We start from the raw sequence: 22,273 nt of genomic DNA, 5'->3' as shown, positions 1-22,273 counted from the left end.
CAGTACAAATGGCAACTGTTTCAAAGGGCTTGATTTTCTATAGTATGTGGAGGCATAAGCAGGAAAATCAGGCTTAGTTTGATTGACTGATTTATGTATTTCTTGATTTACTTATTTAAAATGTATTTTAAATCTGGTTTTAAAATATTACTAGTACTAGCAGGTTTTTTCACAAGGTTTGATATATAGTAATAATATGTACTATGATAAGATACGTTTGTGAGAAACTAGGGATGAGTCTATAACCGAGGGAGGAGTTGAAAAAAGAAAAAAAAAAAAAGAACAGAAAAATGTTCACTCCGCCTTTCAGGACTTAGGCCATATTTCGCAACTGTACACACTTTTCACGCAGACTGAGGTTGAGAAAAGACACTAACTTCTTTCTACTTGGAGTTTCAATTATTTAATTAGAGCATTAATCAGAGCGTAATCACGATGTCTGATTACGACCGGATTTTAATTAAAGGAGGTAAGGTGGTGAATGTGGAGTGCTCCGAGTTAGCTGATGTTTTTATAGAGGACGGGGTGATCCAGGCGGTGGGCCCTGAGCTACAGGTGCCGATGAGTGGTACTCGGGTGCTGGACGCCAGTGGGAAACTGTTGCTACCTGGAGGAATAGACACGCACACACATATGGAGCTGGAGTTCATGGGCACTGTGGCCGTGGATGATTTCCGCACGGGTACCGAGGTAACATGGGCATTTCCGTTATGACATTGATGGAATACATAAGCAAACACACATATTACTCATCTCTATCTCTCTCTCTCTCTCTCACATACACACACACACACACACACACACACACACACACTCATACTCACACTCATACTCACACTCATACTCACAAATAAAACCTGACCCCCTGCTCATTCATGCAATAAGCCAATTATTCAGTCAATCAGTCACACAGTAAAAGTGCAATGCTGTCATATTGCAGATACAGTTTGAGGAACCGTCAAATGTCAAACACTGTGATTTTGGTTGTGGCATTGTTCTTTACGGCTGATGCGGTTCTAAGAATTTCAGAAACTAGTGATCTCTAGAGATTTTTACTCATATTCTAGAGTCATTGCAAAAAAATATATATATAAAAAATATTTAAAGTTCAGTTTTGCAGGTGAATATACACTGATCAGTCATAATCTAATGACATTATAACAGTATAACCAGAGAAGTGAATAACACTGAATATCTCTTCATCATGGCACCTGAGTGGGCTATATCAGACAGACGTGTTATAAGCAGGAAAGAACGGGCCAGCGTATGGATGTGAACAAAATTTTGACTAGACGACTGGGTCAGAGCGTCTCCAAAACTGCAGTTATTGTGGGCTGTTCCCGATCTGCAGTGCTCAGTATCTATCTAAAGTGGTCCAAGGAAGGAACAGTGGTGAACTGCTGACAGGGTCATGGGCGAAGCACTCTGATGCAGACAACAGATGAGCTTCTGTAGCTCAAACTGCTGAAGAAGTGAATGCTGTTAATGCTCGATGGGTCAGGACCGTTTTGGCAACAAAAGGGAAGCCAACACGGTGTATTTGGCATGCAAAAAAAATTTAAATAACCACCATTTACATGAAACACATCAAAGATACATTTTTGCATTTACAGCTTTGGCAGAATCAGTTATCAAGAGCAGCTTACAATGATCTCATTTGTATACAAGTGAGCAGTTCAGGGTTAAAGGCCTCGCTCAAAGGCTTAGCAGTAGCATCATGGTAGAGCTGGGATTTGAACTCACTGCTCTCCAAACAGAAGTCCTTCATCTAAACCACCAAGCTACCATTTCCCAGGGTTGCTACAACAGCTGCTGACTATCAGGTTAAAAGATGGAGGAAAAAATATGTTGTACAACCAGTATAATTAACACATTAATAAAGAGTGCTTCCCTGCCCACTCTCCAGGACTTGTACCATACAAGAACCAGAAACCGGGCAGAAAAAATCATTAATGACCCTTCAAACCCTGGACACAACATCTTTCAGCTCCTCCCTTCTGGCAGGCACTACAGAACTTTGTTCACCAAAACTGCCAGACACAGGAACAGTTTCTTTCCCCAAGCAATCACCCTCACTAACAACTGACCATAATTATATTCCCTGCTCATATCTATCTAAGTACCACACAGAACTGTCAGTCATCACATTATCTGTATATGTTGCACACACTATGGCTGCTATATACTGTACAAAGTTTTATAGTAAACTCTCTATTATACCTGACACACAATACTGTCATTTGCACTACCATGCACTCCCACACTTTATGTACATTACTGATCTGTATCCCTATTTATTACCCACACTGTCTATACTGTCTCACATTGTCTGTATTGTCTTGTATAGTCTGTTTTTGTCTTGTCTTGTCTGTTTTGTTATGTATAGGTTTTATTTCTGTCTGTACTTTTGAGAGTCACAAACAGCTGGAACTAAATTTCTTGTATGTGTCAACACACTTGGCCAATAAACCTGATTCTGATTCTGACTCTGATATGCCCAGTGTAATCAGCAAATATTGGCCAAGCAATTGTAAATATGGGAAGAAATTTAAAGTTTGGATAAAAAGAACAGGTCAAAGAGTAGGATTGCAAGACAGAGTACAGAAATTTGTTAATCACTCGGTCTTCCTTTGTCCTAATTTTATTCTTTATTTTTTTCTTCATTTCCCTTTTATTAAAGCTGTCGAGCTGTAGATTCAAAATACTTTTCAATTTGATGCGTTGTAAATAAATAAGGTTTTTCACAAGGCTACTTCTCTTTTTATACATACTGTACATGTACAAATGTTGTAGTTGTGTATAAGCAGTGAAGTTGAAGTACACATTCCTGTACTTGAGTAAAAATACAAATCCCCTGCTTATATATTACGCTAAATGTAAAAGTGCTGTATCTATAAGAACTGTATTTTGAAATAGTTGATACTGTTACATTCTTCTTTTCACATATTTTGATGAGTGACATTTCTATTGTTACAGACACACATCATGAGAGAAAACTTACTCAACATGAATTCTTGCCATAACCATGAAATTACGCTTGTGGACTTAAAACAGGTTCTCATTGTAACACACCCAACACAGTACAGTATATTGTGTAATTACTTCACATTAGCAAGAAGCAGCATGTTTTTCTGAAATGCAGTGGAGTATATAGTAAAAATTATTCCAAAAATATATTGAAGTCAGTCAGTCCCCAAATGAAAACCTTAGAAAAAGTACAAATAACTGAAAAATGTTTTAAAAGTGCAGTAATGATGTACAAAAACTTCCAACAGATTGCATATGTAGTGTGGAAATTTAGCAATAAACAGTTAAGCCATTAAGATACTTGTCATGTTTTTAATAATCCAATACAGACCCCAGATCATTTATCCGGGTATTTGTAAAGTAACCACCAAAAATTAACATCATACTGTAAATATATTATATATATATATATATATATATATATATATATATATATATATATATATATATATATATATATATATATATATATAAACTGTAAGATTTACCAGTTATACACTTTGAAGCTCAGTGGAGTTTCAGATTAGTGAGTTTTACACAAACTTGTGAATTTTTATGAATACTAAATTGTTGCATTAATGTTGCTGTTAATGAATTTATAAATTAGTTTGCTCAGCTCTGGTAACAACTGAGGTGCAACTTTTTATGAGTTTCTTCACAAAGTCAGTGTGAGTTTTGTTGTCTTTTGCAGGCTGCATTAGCCGGAGGAACCACGATGATCCTGGATTTTGTGATCCCTCGAAAAGGAGCTTCTCTGCTGGAAGCATACGAGAGGTGGAGGAGGATCGCTGACGCGAAAGTGTGCTGTGACTATTCCCTCCACGTCGCCGTTACCTGGTGGGATGATAGTGTAAGTCATTGAAAGCAAAATTGAATTGAATGTTTCTGTTCTGTTCACCAGTTAGCATGAATCTATGGTAAGGCAGTTTCATATTTTATAATCATCAATTATAATCAATTTTATATCATCTTTAAATATAAGAGAGGAATTTGGGGAAAAGAGGTTAAAAAGTTGAGCCATCATGTTTCATGTTTCAGTACCTACCTACCTGTCTCTCTGTTAGCATGTCTGCATATCTGTCTATCAGTTTTTCTGTCTGTTTGTCTATCTGTCCATCCATCTGTCTGTATCTGTATACATTTCGTAAAAAAAAACACTGGGCAGGACAGGTCACACACCTTTTCTTTTGAACTTATATTACTTTCTTTGCATCACAACATACAAAGATCTCTATTTCCTAAACATAATTCATGCATGTAATCCATATATGATTAATTACACACCCTTTAAATTAATGAATCAATCAGCAATTTGCTCAATGATCTGCTTTCAGGTCAAACAAGAGATGGAGACTCTCGTCCGTGAGAGAGGAATAAACTCCTTCAAGACATTTATGGCCTATAAAGACGTGTTCATGCTGCGTGACGACGAGCTCTACGCCGTTTTCTCTCACTGTAAGGACATTGGAGCCATCGCGCAAGTCCACGCTGAAAATGGAGATCTGATTGCAGAGGTAAGGAGAACTAAACGAGTGCTTGTTATGCAAATGCAAAGTTGTCTTTAAAGCCGACTTACTTCAAATCAGTGCTTAAGGTGGGGTTGTGAAAGGAAAGAATAAAAAAAAAAAACTGCTTGATAGGGAGTTGGTCAGGATTTATTTTTCCATGAAACAATACCTTTGACTTTTCATATGTAGAGTTTTACTTTCTCAGAAGTTTGTTCTTTAAAACCAAGAAATAAATTCTAACCCATTCTTCCATTCTAACTTCTGGGGAGATGGTAGCTTAGTGGTTAAGGGATTGGCCTTGTGGGTCCAAAGGGTCATGAGTTCAAATCCCAGCCACATCAGCCACCTCTCCTGGGCCCCTGAGCAAAGCCCATAGCTGTTTAGTTGTATGAATGAAATTAATGTTAGTACATGTGTGTGAATAAGAGGGAGGGCAGTGTAGTGGTGCGGTTGCAGGAAGAAGAGGTGGAGAAGGTGGATGAGTTCAGGTACCTGGAGTCAACAGTGCAAAGTAATAGAGAGTGTGTTAGAGAAGTGAAGAAAAGAGTGCAGGCAGGGTGGAGTGGGTGGAGAAGAGTGACAGGAGTGATTTGTGATAGAAGAGTATCTGCAAGAGTGAAAGGGAATGTTTATAGGACTGTGGTGAGACCTGCGATGTTGTATGGATTAGAGACAGTGGCATTAAGTAAAATACAGGAGGCGGAGCTGGAAGTGGCAGAGCTGAAGATGTTGAGATGTTTATTGGGAGTGACGACGATGGACAGGAATAGAAATGAGTTTATTAGAGGGATGTAGGACGTTTTAGAGACAAAGTGAGAAAGGCCCGATTCAGATGGTTTGGACATGTGCAGAGGAGGGACATGGGGTATATCTGTGGGAGAATGCTGAGAATGGACCCATTAGAAGGAGGAAAAGAGGAAGTCCAAGGAGGAAGTTTATGGGGTGAGGGAAGACTGGCTTAAAAGAGGCAGATGTATAGCATAGGGGGGTATGGAGATGGATGATCCGCTATAGCGACCCCTAATGGGAGAAGCCGAAAGAAGAAGAAGAAGAAGAAGAAGAAGAAGCAGACGGGTCTAAGGAGAACATAAAAAAGCCTTCCAGATCCTTATTAATAGTGAGGTCATCTATCTAGCTATCTGGCTAAGCTCATGGACCAAAGAAGAAATGCATTTGGTGATTAACCAGTATTACAATCAGCTAAGATTTTACATCATGTCTAGTCAGTTTATGCTATCTAATGCAGATGATGCTAGTTTAACCTGTGATCAGTAAAGAAATCAGGCTAGCTTAGTAAATATACAAAATCACGTTAGCAAATTAGTAAGACTAGCAAAACCTCAGCATTATTTTCAGATTAGGAGAAAGGAGACAAAGAAGGCACCAGTGCAAAAAAAAAAAAACACCACAGGAGATAGAATGATGTCTGAAGGAACTTGTAGAAAAAGTTATGTAGAACCTTATTACCAGAATACAATGTTTATCTATTAAACTATTTGTCCATCCATCCATCCATCCATCCATCCATCCATCCATCCATCCATCTATATATCTATTCTTCCATATATTCCTCAGTGTACATTTTGTAGAAACAACATCGTGACACGTGCACACATCGACACTAATCTAAACAAGAAAAAAGCAAAAAAGAGGACATGGACATACAACATTACACAAACATATCTGGGAAATTTGCTTAGATAAGACAAAGAAGTAGAGACCACATCAGCACACTGCAATGTGTAATGCAGTGAACTCGTAGTGTAGTGAACCTGAGAAAAAGTTAAATATGCCTGCATGTCATTATGTCTGCATCCTTGATCTGAAATCATTGACGTTCGAATGACGTGACATTAACACGAGCAAACAACGAGCGGCGAAATGTAAACAACATTGGGTCTATCGTTCAGACACATGAGCAGGCATGGCTTTGTGTGGGTTTAGAAATATTAACAGGATGTCAGGTCAGGGTCCATGCGTGCTGCCATACTTTACTCATTACTTCTGTTTAAAAATGGGGATCTCTTACTAGCCAGAGCTTAAAGAATTACTGAGAAATGTGAAAAGTTTAAAGTATAGATAATATTTTAAGATCTACACTTGTTCTGCTGCTACTTTTAAATGACTCAAGCATTAGGAAAATATTGTAAAAATCCAATCATTTTATAATATAATGGGTTTTACAGGAAAAGTAGCATATCTTCTGTAAATAACACTGATTTTTTTTATTAAAAGTCTTCTCATTATATGCATGAGCAATGCTAATTAGTTTGTCCATCAACAAGTAATCGGAAGTTAAATACTCTATATGGTAATTAACCAATAGTGTCTGGTCAATTTATGCTAATCTAATGGATGCTAGTCAAATCTGGGATTAGCAAAGAAAACAAGACCATGTAGCCAATTATTATAAAAAAATATATATATTTTTTAATTCACAGAGTTATACCCTGACAAAAATGTGCTTGACAAACATGTATATGCATAATACATAGAAGACTAGGTTAGGAAGCAAACCTACTACAGTATTTTTGTGAACTTTAGCGGTTATGACTCAATGGACCACTAGAGGGCAGCAAATATGTATTTTATGAAAAGGTTATAACAAAGACCTGCAATAACTCACAGCATTAAAACAGTATAACTCAGTGTAACCACTGCACACATACTAGTGATAAAGAGGAAGCCTTTATTTTATACCATATACATTATAAAATAGTGAAATACTTTTCTTTGCATATCCAAGCTTGTTCAGAAGCTCAGAGTTCAAGGTTAGTTAATGATATATCGCCTACATAAAGTCACTAATGGTGGTCGTTTGGTGGAGCTAGAGCTTGAGCCCTTGACCTTCTAATCAGTTATCTAGAGCTTTAAACATTGATTCACTACTGCCACCTAGTGGTATTTATACTTAATCTGCGGCAGAATTGTAGGTCTTTTTTATCTAATCTAACCACTAGGGGCAGTAAGATTTAACCTGGAATTTTTTTAGAGAATGTGCTCAGAAATGCTGACATGCTTTTAAGTAAACTCAAAAACGTTTGTGGACACCTAACTTCGCGCTCAGATGCACTAATAATTTGCACTTTTCCAGGAATGCTGTCTGCTAGATTTTGGTGCGTGGCTGTGGGGATTTCTGTACCTTCCGTAACTCAAAATTTTACAGAGATTAGGGATAAGCAGAGGCCACTCGAGTCCTTACAGCCAAACTTTGTCATTATAGAGCTCATTTTGTGCACACGTACCAGATTTGTCAACAAGTCACAAAATGAATGTGGTAGTCAACTTTTGGCCGTATAGTGTAATGTACTGATATCCTATGTTTATTGTTCCTGTCATGAACATGTCAGACCCAATGTGCATCTGAGATACCTGCTTCTGGAATTCATCTGTTCCTCTCTAATAGTATATCTTTTCCTTACTTCAGGCTGTGGCGAGTGTATTTATAGTGTATTTATATTTTCAGTGACATTCAGAACTTCATGACTACTAGCTACTATGTAGTCCAGTGTTCTTTTCCTTATGGAAATTACTTAATCATGTTAGTCTAGAATGTTTTTGTTGCTGTTCAGTGGGTGTCAATATGCACTTGATTTAGGTTCTACAAGGTCAACATCACCCCTCAGTGTGTCATTGCTGTGATTCCAAACACAGTTCTAATGTGTCTAGGTATCTCATTGTGGCTTAGGAAATCCACAAGCTATTTACTGATCCGTCAAGTTAGGAGCTGTCATATACAGTAGATACATATGTGGCTATGTGACATGTGACTAATGGCCTTTATACAGCCACTTTGTGACATGCCTTACTGACCAGTTCAAACCTTGTCTAAAAGTTTTAAAGTTATCCATCTGCACTTCAAAACAGATTAAAGTCAACATGTTTAACTCTGCTCTGAAAGACTGAGCAGTACATTGATAATTCCACATTCTGTAACATAAAAGGTCTACTTTCTGAATGCATCTAGGGGACCAAGAAAATGCTGTCTATGGGAATCACAGGACCTGAGGGCCATGAACTCTGTCGGCCAGAGGATGTGGAATCAGAAGCCACTCATCGTGCCATCACCATTGCCCATGCCGCCAAATGCCCACTGTATGTAGTGCACGTCATGAGCAAGTCAGCCGCAAAAGTGGTGGCTGACGCTCGCAGAAATGGTGGGTGACTCTGATAACAAATCTTAATTTAAAATGGAAGTCTGAAGTAATGAATGTATAAATAGCATTAAATAATCCTTACCAAATACATACACTAATATTGTTATATATACAAATATATATATATATATATATATATATATATGTGTGTGTGTGTGTGTGTGTGTGTGTGTGTGTGTGTGTGTGTGTGTGTGTGCGTGTGTGTGTGTGTGCATTTAAATAGTTTAAAGGTTAAAAAGTCTAGTTTAAATGTCATATACATTGAAAGCATTTACAGCACTTTATTTTTTTCCATATTTTGTTATGTTATAGCCTTAGTCCAAGATTGATTAAATTCATTATTTTCCTCAAAATAATAAATAAAAATACCCTGTAATGACACAATGAAAGATGTTTGTTTTAAATCTTTGTTAATTTATTAAAAAAAAGAAAGGGAAAAGAAAATCACATGTACATAAGTATTTACAGCCATGACACTCAAAATTGAGCTCAGGGGCATCCTGTTTTCACTGATCATCCTTGAGATGTTTTTACAGCTTGAATGAAGTCCACGTATGGTAAAACACATGTCTATATAAGGTCCCACAGTTAACGATGCATGTCAGAGCAATCTTCCTAGAGCAGACCGAACGGCCAAACTGAGCGATCGAGGAGGGCCTTAGTCAGGGAGGTAACCATAAACCTGATAGTCCCTCTAAAAGAGCTGCAGTGATTCTCTGTTGAGAGAGAAAACCGTTTAAGAAGAACAACCATCTCTGCAGCATTCCTCCAATCATGCCTGTATGGTAGAGTGGCCAGGCATAAGCTACTCCTCAGTAAAAGGCACATGACAGCCCACCTGGAGTTTTTGCAAAAAGGCACCTGAAGGACTCTCAGACAATGAGAAACAAAGATTGAAATCTTTGGCCTGAATGTCAAGCGTTATGTCTGGAGGAAACCAGGTACCGCTCATCACCTGGCCAATACCATGCTTACAGTGAAGCATAGTGGTGGCAGCATCATGCTGTGGGGATGTTTTTTAGTGGCAGGAACTGGGACAAGTCAGGATAGAGGTAAAGATTGATGCAGCAACATACAGAGAAACCCTTAATGAAAACCTGCTCCAAAGCTCTTTGGACCACAGACTGGGGTAAGGGGTTTATCTTCCAACAAGACAACGACCCTGAGCACACAGCCAAGATAACAAAGCAATGTCTACCTGAACTTAATTGAACATCTTTGGAGAGATCTGAAAATGGCTGTGCATCGACGCTCCCCATCCAACCTGATGAAGCTGGAAAGGTTCTGAAAAGAAGAATGGGAGAAACTGCCCAAAAATAGGTGTGCCAAGCTTGTTGCATCATTCTCAGGAAGACTTGAGGCTGTAATTGGTGCCAAAGATGCTTCAACACAGTATTGAGCAAAGGCTGTGAAAACTTTTGTACATTCATTTTTTATTTGTAATAAATTTGCAAAGATTTTAAACAAACTTATTTTATGTTGTCATTATGGAGTGATATTTGTGGAATTTTGAGGAAAGTAATGAATGTTATCCATTTTGGAATAAGGAATTTCAGTTTCCGGATGCACTGTACAAAATGTATAAAAATTAATAAAAACAATTTATGCAACATGCCCGGTCAGGGCGAGCGGTATTTGGTGAGCCCATAGCCGCTGGCCTGGGTACTGATGGCACTCATTACTGGCACAAGGACTGGGCACATGCAGCAGGATTTGTTATGGGACCCCCGCTGAGACCGGACCCCAGCACACCCGGCTACCTCATGGACCTTCTCGCTAAGTACACACAACATAAATAAATGTAATATATATGATCTGATTGAGAACTTTTCTAATCATCACTGCCTACAAAATCAGTAAATATAATCCTGAATTATATTAGCATATACTTTTATTTTATATTATCATGCTGCATACAATTTAATGAATATCCGACTTAATTTTTTAGTGATGATCTGAGTGTAACCGGGACTGATCACTGCACATTCTCCGTATGCCAAAAAGCCCTGGGCAAAGACGATTTTACTAAAATCCCCAACGGCGTTAATGGTGTAGAGGATCGCATGTCTGTCATCTGGGAGAAAGGAGTGGTCAGTCTTTCCAAGTTCTATAATGTTATTGTGTTCTCCTGACCATAAAATTTGTATGTACTTTCTGAAGTGTTTATTCTACATTTACTCCTCATTTGCTGTTATAATAACCTCCACTATTCTGGTAAGATGTTTCACTAGATTTAGGAATGTGCTTGTGGAGATTTGGCCTCATTCAGCCACAAGTACTTTGGTAAATTTAGGTTCTAATGTCGGGACTCATTCTAGGCCTAGGGTGCAGTGTGTATTCCAATTCATCATTAGTGTTCAACAGGTTTAATGGGTTAGTTTCTTTACACTAAAGTCTCAAAGTCTGTAAAGTACATTAGTATTTAAAAGTAAAAAAAAAAAAGATTGATGATCTATAAGCCATTTTCTGTTTGTTTTTGTTGTTTTTTGCCTCACTGACAAAAAATGACTGTATGTGGTTTGATTCATGCAGAAAAATGTGTATGAAGGTTAATGGAGATTTGAGAGGGGGAGATAAAAGCAAAACACTCACAATATTAACATTCGCTTTCCTCAGCATAGCGGCAAAATGGATGAAAATCGATTCGTGGCAGTCACCAGCAGCAACGCAGCCAAAATCTTCAACCTTTATCCACGGAAAGGGAGGATAGCCAAAGGCTCAGATGCAGACTTGGTTATTTGGGACCCAAACGCTACCAGGTAAAATGAACTTCTAAGAATCGTCGTTTGAGAACTTCAGTGTTTTTATAGGCCATTCAGAATGCTTTGGACAAGAGAATACAGTATTTACCCAACACCTTGTTTTCAGTGGCAAGGTTTGGTTAGAGATAGAGGTTCTGTAAGTCCAGACTAGGGGTGACCCCCGAAAAGATTTGATGCTTCGATAGGAGGAGTCTAATTCGACTACCAATCTCACAGTTAAATCTATGCTGAGGTGTTAAGACACATGCCATTTTGTTTATATGGGGTTGCTTGTTCTCTGATATCACATAGCACTCCCATTTCTTTACCCAATAAGTATATACAGCCAACTATGATAATGTTTTTAAAAAATGTGAAAAGAAAGAAGCTTTTAATAAATATGTTCAATGTGCTTGAATAAATCCAACTCACCCCTGAGACAGATTTAAGTTGCCATGAACCGTGACCCACACAGGAGCATTTTGTATGTTTAAAAATGTCTGGAATAATCGTAATCAATTAAATTTTTTGACTATTTCAGTGCATCGATGTTGCTCTGTACTTAGTGTACTTTGGTATTTTTCTGATTATTAGATAACGAAAAAAAAATATCAACCACAAGAATAACGAGCATAAAATACAGAAAGAATATAACAGCAATAACAACTCAAATTAAGCGATCCAAATACAGCTAAATATATGTCACAATAAAACAGTGGGCTAGAAAATCTTGAGTCTAACAGTATTGAATCTGATATCAAAATCAATTCAATGCTTTATATGGGCAAGGCCAAAAGAGGGAGAAATGAAATTTTATGGGGGGTGGGTAAGCTACAAGCTTCAAATTCTGCAGTGAATTCATTAGCCGATTATATCGAAAGTCATCTGTTATAAATGTTTTCCAAGATATAAACAGAGAAACGAATACGTCATTGCGTAATACTGTGGCGGTGGTTTAGAGCAGTTTCCTCTTTACTGATGACAAATCATGTTGGTTTACTACAGTGTTGTCACTAAACTGTGACGCAAAGAGAAGTGTGTGCATGTGTGTGTGTGCATGTGTGAAATGATAGAGCCATAAATGGTTATGCATGGAGAGCTCTCTTTCTCCTACCTCATCTTCTTTTCACAAACACACGTCTTTACAATTCTATACTTACCCCTCCCCCTTTATCTTAATAATCTGAATTCCTTTGGTTCTTTGAGCTTTTTGAAAAAAAAAATCATTTTCTTCAAACTTAACCGGTCAAAGGGTGTCACAAAATTCAAACTGTCACGCTTCCCTGTCACTCCTCTATGTAGATATTTCAATACAGCTATACAAGCACACACAGACACACTCGCTTCATGCTTGAAAACCACAATTATATTGTGTCTTGCATAAGAGCGCTTCGCAGTTTCCTCTCTCACTGAACATCGCTCAAGGACAGCAACTCAATGTAGTTTAGAACAGCTGGAACCGGCTGAGCGAAGCATAGCACCAATCACCTGGTATGAGCTGAGCGTTTGTGTAAGCGCAGTCGTGTATGCACGTCACGTATGCTTCCGGTGACCTAGAGACAGCCACAGACTAAACCGCATTTTGCTGTAATGAATTGAGGAACACATCATTCCATATATGGAAACTATAATAGCATTTAGTTTTTTGCTGATTAGATATTCTATAGTAGATAAAACTATTCAGGTATTTTAATTCAATTGTGCAATACATGCAGTTGTGCTGGATGGGGGGTTTGTGTTTTATTTTTCCTTTTACTTAATGTTTTTTAATTATTAACTATCATTATTATTAATAATTATTTATGTAGTAATTTAGCAACAGTATTTATAGGGTTTATATTAATACAGTATTTTTTATAAAGATAATTTATATTTGTATAACGTTTTAGTTTAGTTCTAAATTAGTTCAGTTTATTGTAGATTAGTCAAATCTGAGCATTTTAGATATTGAAAATAGATTTTAATTCAGGTTCATACATACAGTAAAAGTGTATGTATTATTTATTTATGTTTGCTTGTTTCTTTGTTTTCTTTACAAAGTTTAATTTTTACAATTACTTTTACTACTGCATATATCAAGAGTGCCATAAGAATAAAATAAAAAGAAATGAATACTGTGGTCATGTAAAAGACGTAGAATAGTACATTTAGAAATTAACAAATACCTGGTGACTAGATTTATCTTTTTTTTTTTTCAGCCGTGCATGCATTTAGGATTTGCACATCATTCTTTATTGGATGAATTTACTATTTTAATCCTCAGTTAAACTTTTATCTTCTTGTTTTAAAGCATAGGGCTTCTATAATTAATGATGTTAAAACAGACTTCTTCTATAGGGTTCCCTAGTCTAGGGCACTATCATCAAGAAGAGTAAACTGAAAGAGAATATGCTGTATGGTCAAAAAAAAAAAACTCGTCAGTCTTTGTTCCTCAAAAACGTATGTACATTTTCCCAGTAATTATTATCTCATAAAACCGCACCGATTCTGACAAAAACCCACATCAGTTTTTCTTCTGCATTGCCAATAATACAGCAAAGAATTATTTTGGTTTCTTGTTAACCTGGTTGGGCATTTTTTCGTTTAGTTGGCCTTGGTAGAAAGCAATATCTGTCATCTTTTAATGAGAAACGTATGTCTTTTCGTGGAAGACACACACCTGGGTGACATTCTGTTCCAGCCACGGCTCTGAATCACGTCAAAGTCAATGCAATGTGCTGATGAGGTGTTTCTGCAAAAAGCCTTCTGCACCACCAGACCAGAAATAGAAAAGATTATTTTGTATTTCTTTTTTGAGCATAGAGTACATGATATTTCGAATTGCACTGTATACCATTCTCAAAAACGATATAGATTTTGCCTATAGCTAAACTTAAAAGTGACCATAGCCTTGTAATGTATTTGTAACTCCCTAGAACATATTCTGGTGGAACATTCAGGAATCAAAATGTCCTTATGCCCAAAAAATGTTTAATTTGCTAAATATTTATAGCATAGTATAAAGTTGCAAAACCAAGCTTTATTAACCAGGAGTTACGTATTAATTTCCCTAAGTCCATACTTTGGCCAAAACCATATTAGGCTTCAATTACTGCTGCCGTCTAATAAGATATGTTTCCATCCACATGCATCTGAATCCTAATATTCTTTTTGACTAAGTTGCACAAGCTGTGACAAATTGAATGGAGACCACAAGATCTTGCATGAAATCTTGTCATATTTTCTCAAATGATTTGAGCTCTAAGCTTTATTACTGGGATCATTCTAACAGATTCCTGGCATTGGTAGCAGGCTTAGAGTTGTTTGCCTTTGGAGGGTATTTCAGTCTTTTGCTGACTGGAACATCTGGGACTGCCATCTCTACCTACCCTGTCCTTGTTTTCCCTGCTGTCTGTTGTGGTTCCTGCTGAAAACAAGCATCTCAACAGCATGATGCTGCCACCACCGTGTTTCAATGTGGTGATTGTGTTTTGTTAGTGACTTAGTGATATTGGACTTCTGATCAATAAGGTTGCAAGTTCAAATCGCAGCACTGTTAAGCTGTCATTGTTGGACACTTGGGCAAGACCCTTGATATAAAAGTAAGCTGCTCCAAATGTGTGTCAAATGCCAAAAAAAACACATCATGCGTTTATTAGACATCACAAGATAAAGCACTATTCAATAATGCAGATTTTATTGAGTGTTAAACTAGTTTCTATTTGCAAGGAAATTCACTTAGCATTCTGCTACTGCTTTTTGTTAGGGATCACAAGGTTCTCAAGGTGCTAATGTCTGGTGCTAATATTGTATTCGACAGAAGGTAAGGATTAACCAAACCTGACCACAAAGCAGAGTTACACGTTGAACTCTATATTTTAGTTTTACAGAAGTATTGATTAATGCATATTGTCTTTTGTTTAAACATGTCATTTGACATTCTAGTGCCTTGGTGGGGGAGATGAGTTAGACTTCTTCAAACCAGATCACACTACTTAGCCAATTGTTTTTTCTATTAGTAGCATTGACTCAGATCATCTGACAACTGTGTAGGATGGACTCCGTCATTATTGCGTGTCAGCTATTATATGATACACATGCCATCAGTAATAAATAACAGAAGCGTTACTCCATCACATCTCTCACTACTGCAGGCGAAGTTCACTGAGCTCCTTAACAGTGTTTAATTTTGACAGTAAACATCAACAGAAAATTTTGATGAACAAGAGCATTTACAAGTGATCTTATTTTCAGTCAAGTCAAGTTTATTTCTATAGCGCTTTTAACAACCGACATTGTCTTACAATCTTATTTTCAATAAACACAAAGTGAATTTTGTTTGTACTCAAAGATTTTTAGCTGTTTTATTCAATTAAAAAAAGATTGCTTTCATGACCAAAGGATTCGGATGTGCTTTTTAAACATCCCATTCTACATTTGGTCCAAATTTGCTCACTTTTCTGTAAAGAAGAAGAAGAGAAATTAGGAAGTCCGCTACTAATTTAACATGAGGAGGCCTGGGGTGCAGTCCGCGTTCCAATTCATCTCAAAAGTGCTCAGTAGGGTTGAGGTCAGAGCTCAGTAGCAGACCACTCATGATCTTCCACTCTAACAAATGTAATGCATGTCTTCATATAGCAGGCTTTGTGCACAGTGGCATTGTCATGCTGGAACAGGTTTGTTATATATGTTATTTTATTATAGTAAAGCCTGACAAATGCCTGATACATGGCATCAGTGATCTTTTGTACAAAAAGCAGCACCTGAAAAAACATTTCACAACAAGTGTAATTTCAAAAAATCTCTTTTATACCAGTTTAAAACCATTTATAGAATATTTATATTGGCTAAGTTCTATAAAACCCATTCACAAATTTCAGTCTCAGGAAAGCAATTGTGCCTGTCACAGGGTGATTTCAGCGAAGACCCACAACCAGGCGGTGGATTATAATATCTTCGAGGGCATGAAGTGCCACGGCGTTCCTCTGGTGACCATCTCTGGAGGCAGAATAGTGTACGAAAATGGGCGTGTCTTGGCGAAGCCCGGGACAGGAAGGTTTATTCACCGGAAGCCCTACTCTGACTTTGTGTTCAAAAGAATAAAGCAAAGAGACGAGGTAAGATTTTATCATGGCCTTCTCATATCATCCTGTACAGGAATATTTCCTGATTTCTTTAGTCAACATTCATAGCAATACATACACCGCCCGTCCAAAAAAAAATCACCACCTGGATTTAGCAAAGCAAATAGGTAAGAATCTCCCATTGGATAATTACTGTATGAATGATTATGTTAGAGCTGGCAACAATTTATAAACCCAAACTGATGCAGTAAGTAGCTTCTAATTTCTTAAACAACCATGTTGGAAGACACATCCTGTGGTTGTGGAAAAGATGTTAATCTGTTTCAGAGGGGTCGAATTATTGGCAAGCGTCAAGCAAAGAAAACGTCTAAGGTGATCGCTGAAACTACTAAAATTGGCTTAAGAAATGTTGTAAAAAAACAACAGTAAAACTCACGCCGATGTTTGATAGTGAAATTAAGAGCATTTCCACACGCACAATGCGAAGGGTACTCAAGAGATTGGGACTGAACAGCTGTGTAGCTTTAAGAAAGCCATTTATCAGTGAGCCTAACTGAAAAAAAAGGCTTCAATTTGCTAGGAAGCACAAAGATTGAACTCTGGAGCAATGAAAGAAAGTCATGTGGTCTGATGAGAAAAAGTACTGCAACTCTGGACAGGAATAAATGTTGTGACATTGCAGAAGTTAATCGAAACGATGCCACAGTGAATGCCCATAGTGAATGCACACAGCGAGTGTGTGACTTTTTTTAGGGACGAGCAGTGTATATTCTGAATATATTATTTTGTATTTTTTTTTTTTGTATTTGTATTTTTGTAATTTTATATTATTTTTTTATATGCAACGTGATTTCAATTTCAGGTTGGGAAACTCTGTGCAGTGGCCAGGATGCCGTATAAAGGAGAAATCATATGTAAGACTTAAAATCTTAAAATCTTAAAAAAAAAAAACAAAAACCCCTGCAGTATATCTGATTGATTTTGAAATGATTTTTAATGTTGATAGAGCAATTTTTTCATCAGATTAAATAAAAGCACTAAAATGATCGAGGGCTTCCTGTCTTTAATGGTACTGATGCATTTTATTTGGCCCTGTTGATACTGCCGTTGCTTGCTAGCATCAAACTAATCTCAGCTGATGTTTATTTTTTTTTTAAGATTTTGTATCTATTTAATAAGATATCACTTATACATGATATTTGTTAAAATAGATCTACAATATGAGTAAATAATCCATATATCCCTGTTTAGAATGCATGACTGAGTCTGTGCACCTCATTTTCATTTTTTTTATTATATGTGCCTGCTTTTATGATTCTATTTTGAGAGAATCCCTTACAGCACTGGCTGAAATACTCACACACACACACACACACACACACACACACACACACACACACACACACTATGAATCACTAACATGATTCACAAAAATCTACAGACATGCATCACTGTGTTTACTGGCTCCTGAACAGAAACATTTCAAAAATTGGATTCATCACTTAAAAAGACTTTATGCCACCGTGTGTTGCAAGGTGATTTATAGTTTCCTACTTTGCCTTTATGTAAAAAAAACAACAACACATGAAACGTCGCTTTGCTGCAACACACTCAGTAACACTGCTCCTCGTTGATTTTGGTGCCAAGTGGCTGTGCCAGATACTGAGTAAGCGTTTGACTATATTTCTTCTTGTCCCTTTGGGAAATGGCCTAAAATGCAGAATTTTCTGGCTCCTTTGTTGCGTTTTCTGTCCTCAGCTTGAACAGTTTGTTCAGATAGGGTTTAATTATCATGTAAAAAATAGTAGATAAAGGCAGCATAACATTTTCTGTTCACTTGACACCAGAGGTGGGAAGTAACGAAGTACAAATACTTCGTTACTGTACTTAAGTAGATTTTTTTGGTATCATCACTTTACTCCACTATTTATTTTTCAGACAACTTTTTACTTTTACTCATTACATTTTTACACAAATATCTGTACTTTTTACTTCTTACATTTTTAAAACCGTCTCGTTATTTTAGTTTTAATTGATTTGGTGAAATATTATTTTTTTATTTTCACTGCGTCCTGATTTCAGCCGAACAACCGATTTCCTGTCATTGCACGTTCAATCCACTGGTGTATAAACTCTCACTCACCACAGAAGGCAGTAAGAAGTTTGGGGTTAACGTGGAAAAAACAGAGGGAGTCAGTGATGTAAACATGACTGAGAACAGACACATTCCTGATCATCATCATCTTTTCTCTGCATGTGTTCTATATGTGGATCTTCAGCCTGGACACATTCATTAGGTAACAACATTTTTAATTAGTTTTGTATTTATATATATATATATATATATATATATATATATATATATATATATATATATATATATATATATATATATTTGGCTGTCAAAATTAAAATTATTTTAAAAGCTTCCTGACTTGACTTGAAGAGGTGCATTTTCTCCGGTATCACCTCATTAACTGTCCATGTGGAAACATAGCAAAGGCTCTAAATGATGTCCACACGTCTCTGCACTTTATATTTAATCACTGTACATATGCTTACATATATATCACATGCTGTAAATATGATACATGTTTAACACCTCCAAGCTGCCGGTTTTGGGCACCTGAGCAAGCCCTTAACTCACTACTGCTCATTTAGTAAATCAGATCATAATGGGTCGCTCGGGATAAACACTTCCAACAGGAAGTGGCTATATCTCGCTATCTTTGTCTCTATTTTCTCTATCTAATTGTCTCTGTGTTTCTTTTAGTAAATGTCTCTGTCTCACTGTATATGTCTCTCTTGCTGTCTCTATTTGTTTCTCACTCTTTCTAAAGCTGTGTCTGTGTCTCTTTGTCTTTGTCTCTGTCTTTCCTGCTTATTTACATGTCTAACAAAGTTTTGAGTTTTGAAGTAATGCCATTAGTGATCTATATTGAAAGACTTCCCTGGTTCGATTCTTACCTCTAGTTTCATATTGAACATTATAAGAAGTTTTTAAAAACAGAACAATGAAAGATCATTAAAATTGGTTGCTGGCAAATCATGGTATATCAGTGGTGCAGGTGTTGGAGATGTGGTTCTTGTACCTGAGTCACTTATCATAGACTTCAAATTACTGAGAGAATGTACAGGAAGGAGAAGTTTTGACCCTCTACCATCACGATCTAAGAGAAAACACTGGTCTCCTAACTATAGAAAAGCCAAGAGTCCAATAAGCAAAGGCTTGTTTGCCTCCCCTGTGTTGGTGTAATAGTCAGTGAAGTGGTTGCTGCTATCACTCACATCCATCCATCCATCCATCCATCCATCCATCCATCCATCCATCCATCCCTCCATCTATCTATCTATCTATCTATCTATCTATCTATCTATCTATCTATCTATCTATCTATCTATCTATCTATCTATCTATCTATCTATCTATCTATCTATGATGTGAGGTCCACTTAACAGCTAAAACAGGTAGTAGTAATAACTACTTTTTACTTAAGTACATGTCAGAGCCCAAACTTCTTTACTTTCACTTAAGTAAAAAAGTTTAATCTGTACTTCAACTTTTACCCAAGTATTTTAAAACATGAGTATCTGTACTTCTACTTAAGTAAAAGATGTGTGTACTTTTGCCACCTCTGCTTGACACATGCATGTTTCTTATGTTTTCGTGCGAAAAAATTGATAATTGAACTGTATGAAGATTGACTTGGCTGAACAAATATATACTGTAAATGTGTATTGACATTATGTTATATTATACTGTAAATGCATATTGATATTGATCTTTTGATTTTTTTTTTTTAAAGCTTTACACACTTGGCATCCAGACAGTTAGTTTCTCCAAACATCCAAATAAAATACTTTGCCTTGTCTCTTTATATATATGATTAGATCGAAGCATATATATATACAGTGTGGAAAATAAGTATTTAAACACCCTGCTATTTTGCAAGTTCTCCCACTTAGAAATCATGGAGGGGTCTGAAATTGTCATCGTAGGTGCATGTTCACTGTGAGAGACATAATCTGAAAAAAAATCCAGAAATCACAATATATGATTTTAAAACTATTTATGATTTTTAAACTATTTATTTGTATCTTACACTCCATCTTACACAAGTTCTTCTGTGAGAGCAAAAACTGTCAAATTTGAACTAATCTACAGAACTTTCTTCTATTCATTCACTGACCAATTCTTCTGTGTTTTTGTGTTTTACCTACAATGTTGCGTAGAAACGAAAGGAGCATGCATGTGTCTCATAAACTATAAAAGACGGGGTGGACCGGGCACTGCATATAATTTATGATGCAGTAAATTGCATTTCCTCCGTGTTTTGTAATAATGACCTACTTTTCAGTTTGTTAACAATCCAGGATGGCGGTTATGTGAAACTGTGGAAAAAAGCGCTTTGTAAACAGAAAAAGGTCAAGTGAAATGAAAGTGGGTCACGATATTCAAGTACAGGAGGATTGTAGGATACAGCAAAGCTGAAGGTTCATGGGGCTTTGTCCAACCATGAGTGCTTGGTAGTGATTGGATTTGAACACTGTGTTCTGAACTATCTGTAACTCAAAGTAGTAGCACAAGTGCACGCAAAAAATAACAACTAAAAATTCCACCATGCCAACCTCAAAACTCAAGGCTGGGCTCCCATGTTATAGCCGTAGACTCTACCTGGGACCACACCATTACTAGGTAGGAAAAAAATATAATTTGTACATATGAATTAAAAAAAAAAAAAAAAAAAGAATTAGTGGGCTAATAGTTATAGAATAGTGGGCTATATGGTTATAGTTATTAGAGTTATATGAATGGTCGATAAAGTGCATCATTTCACCTTTTTACATTTCAACTTCAGTTAAAAGAACAAAAGTATCAAAAGTAAAAGTATCAGTTAATTAAAACTCTATGTGAACATTCGATTTATTTTAACCAATACACCCTTGTTCTGCACATTATACACTACAATGTTTGTTTTTTTTTTTTGTTACAAACACACGCATTAAGAGAACCTCCATGACACATACCTCTCACTAGAACCTTCAAGATCTCACAACAGGTTCTCAATTAACGTAATTTATTTCTAAAAGTATTACGCATTGAAATGTAGTGAAGGGAATTTTTTTTTTACCAGAATAAAAATATTAGAGTCTAATACAGATACTTAATGAAACTAAGATAAGATAAACCTTTATTCATCCCACAGTGGGGACATTTCCTACAGGTACCTTTTGGAATCTGGTTCCTCTCAAGGTTTCCTCCTCATATTGTCTTAGGTAGTTTTTCCTCCTCACTCTCACCAAATATTAGAGATACAATTATAGCGACTTATTAATTAATTTAAAATGTATAGTCCTAATTTATTTTATTTCCTGTAAAGCTGCTTGTGACATGGACTCAAGTTAAAAGCGAAATACAAATAAAAGTTTAATTAAAACATGGATTTAAGTGCAGGGTTAATGATGTCGAAATACTCTATTGTCCACTATGTTTTATACTACAATGGTTATTACAATTCTTGATCGTAAATATGATTTACTGTTGTTTGATATAAATTTTATAGCACTTCGAAGTCAACCCGGGTTTCTAATAAATTACTGTAACACATACAGTACTGTACTCTAGCAACATTAAAGTGTACAATTCTGTACAAGTTTTGTAATGAAATTATTTCTTTTTAAATTATAAACACAATTTCAATATTACTATGACCTAGATCTCTATTTTCCAAATCCACAGACTCATTTACATTTATATTTCTTTATTTATTGATAAA

At 36.4% G+C, this 22,273-nt stretch overlaps 1 protein-coding gene across 1 annotated transcript; it reads left to right on the top strand.

Annotated features, from left to right (window-relative positions):
• The first annotated feature begins 315 nt into the window (after positions 1–315).
• dpys (dihydropyrimidinase) lies at positions 316–17,431 on the top strand. Its single transcript, XM_046833967.1, has 9 exons — positions 316–690; positions 3,719–3,877; positions 4,362–4,541; positions 8,503–8,692; positions 10,316–10,472; positions 10,641–10,782; positions 11,309–11,451; positions 16,322–16,529; positions 17,359–17,431. The coding sequence occupies exons 1-9, from the start codon at positions 436–438 to the stop codon at positions 17,419–17,421; spliced, it is 1,497 nt and encodes a 498-aa protein (XP_046689923.1). The 5' UTR covers positions 316–435; the 3' UTR covers positions 17,422–17,431.
• Positions 17,432–22,273: the final 4,842 nt, after the last annotated feature.

Source organism: Silurus meridionalis, chromosome 21, assembly GCF_014805685.1.
Source record: "Silurus meridionalis isolate SWU-2019-XX chromosome 21, ASM1480568v1, whole genome shotgun sequence".
NCBI lineage: Eukaryota > Metazoa > Chordata > Actinopteri > Siluriformes > Siluridae > Silurus > Silurus meridionalis.
The sequence above is the reverse complement of the archived record's forward strand: the minus strand, read 5'-3'. Positions and strand labels throughout refer to the sequence as shown.

Bases quoted from the DNA above. Each gene is read 5' to 3' on its own strand.
- dpys (XM_046833967.1), top strand. From the start codon at position 436: ATGTCTGATTACGACCGGATTTTAATTAAAGGAGGTAAGGTGGTGAAT. The intron at 691-3,718 runs GTAACATGGGCA...TGTCTTTTGCAG, and splicing joins ATTTCCGCACGGGTACCGAG to GCTGCATTAGCCGGAGGAAC. The intron at 10,783-11,308 runs GTCAGTCTTTCC...CGCTTTCCTCAG, and splicing joins TCATCTGGGAGAAAGGAGTG to CATAGCGGCAAAATGGATGA.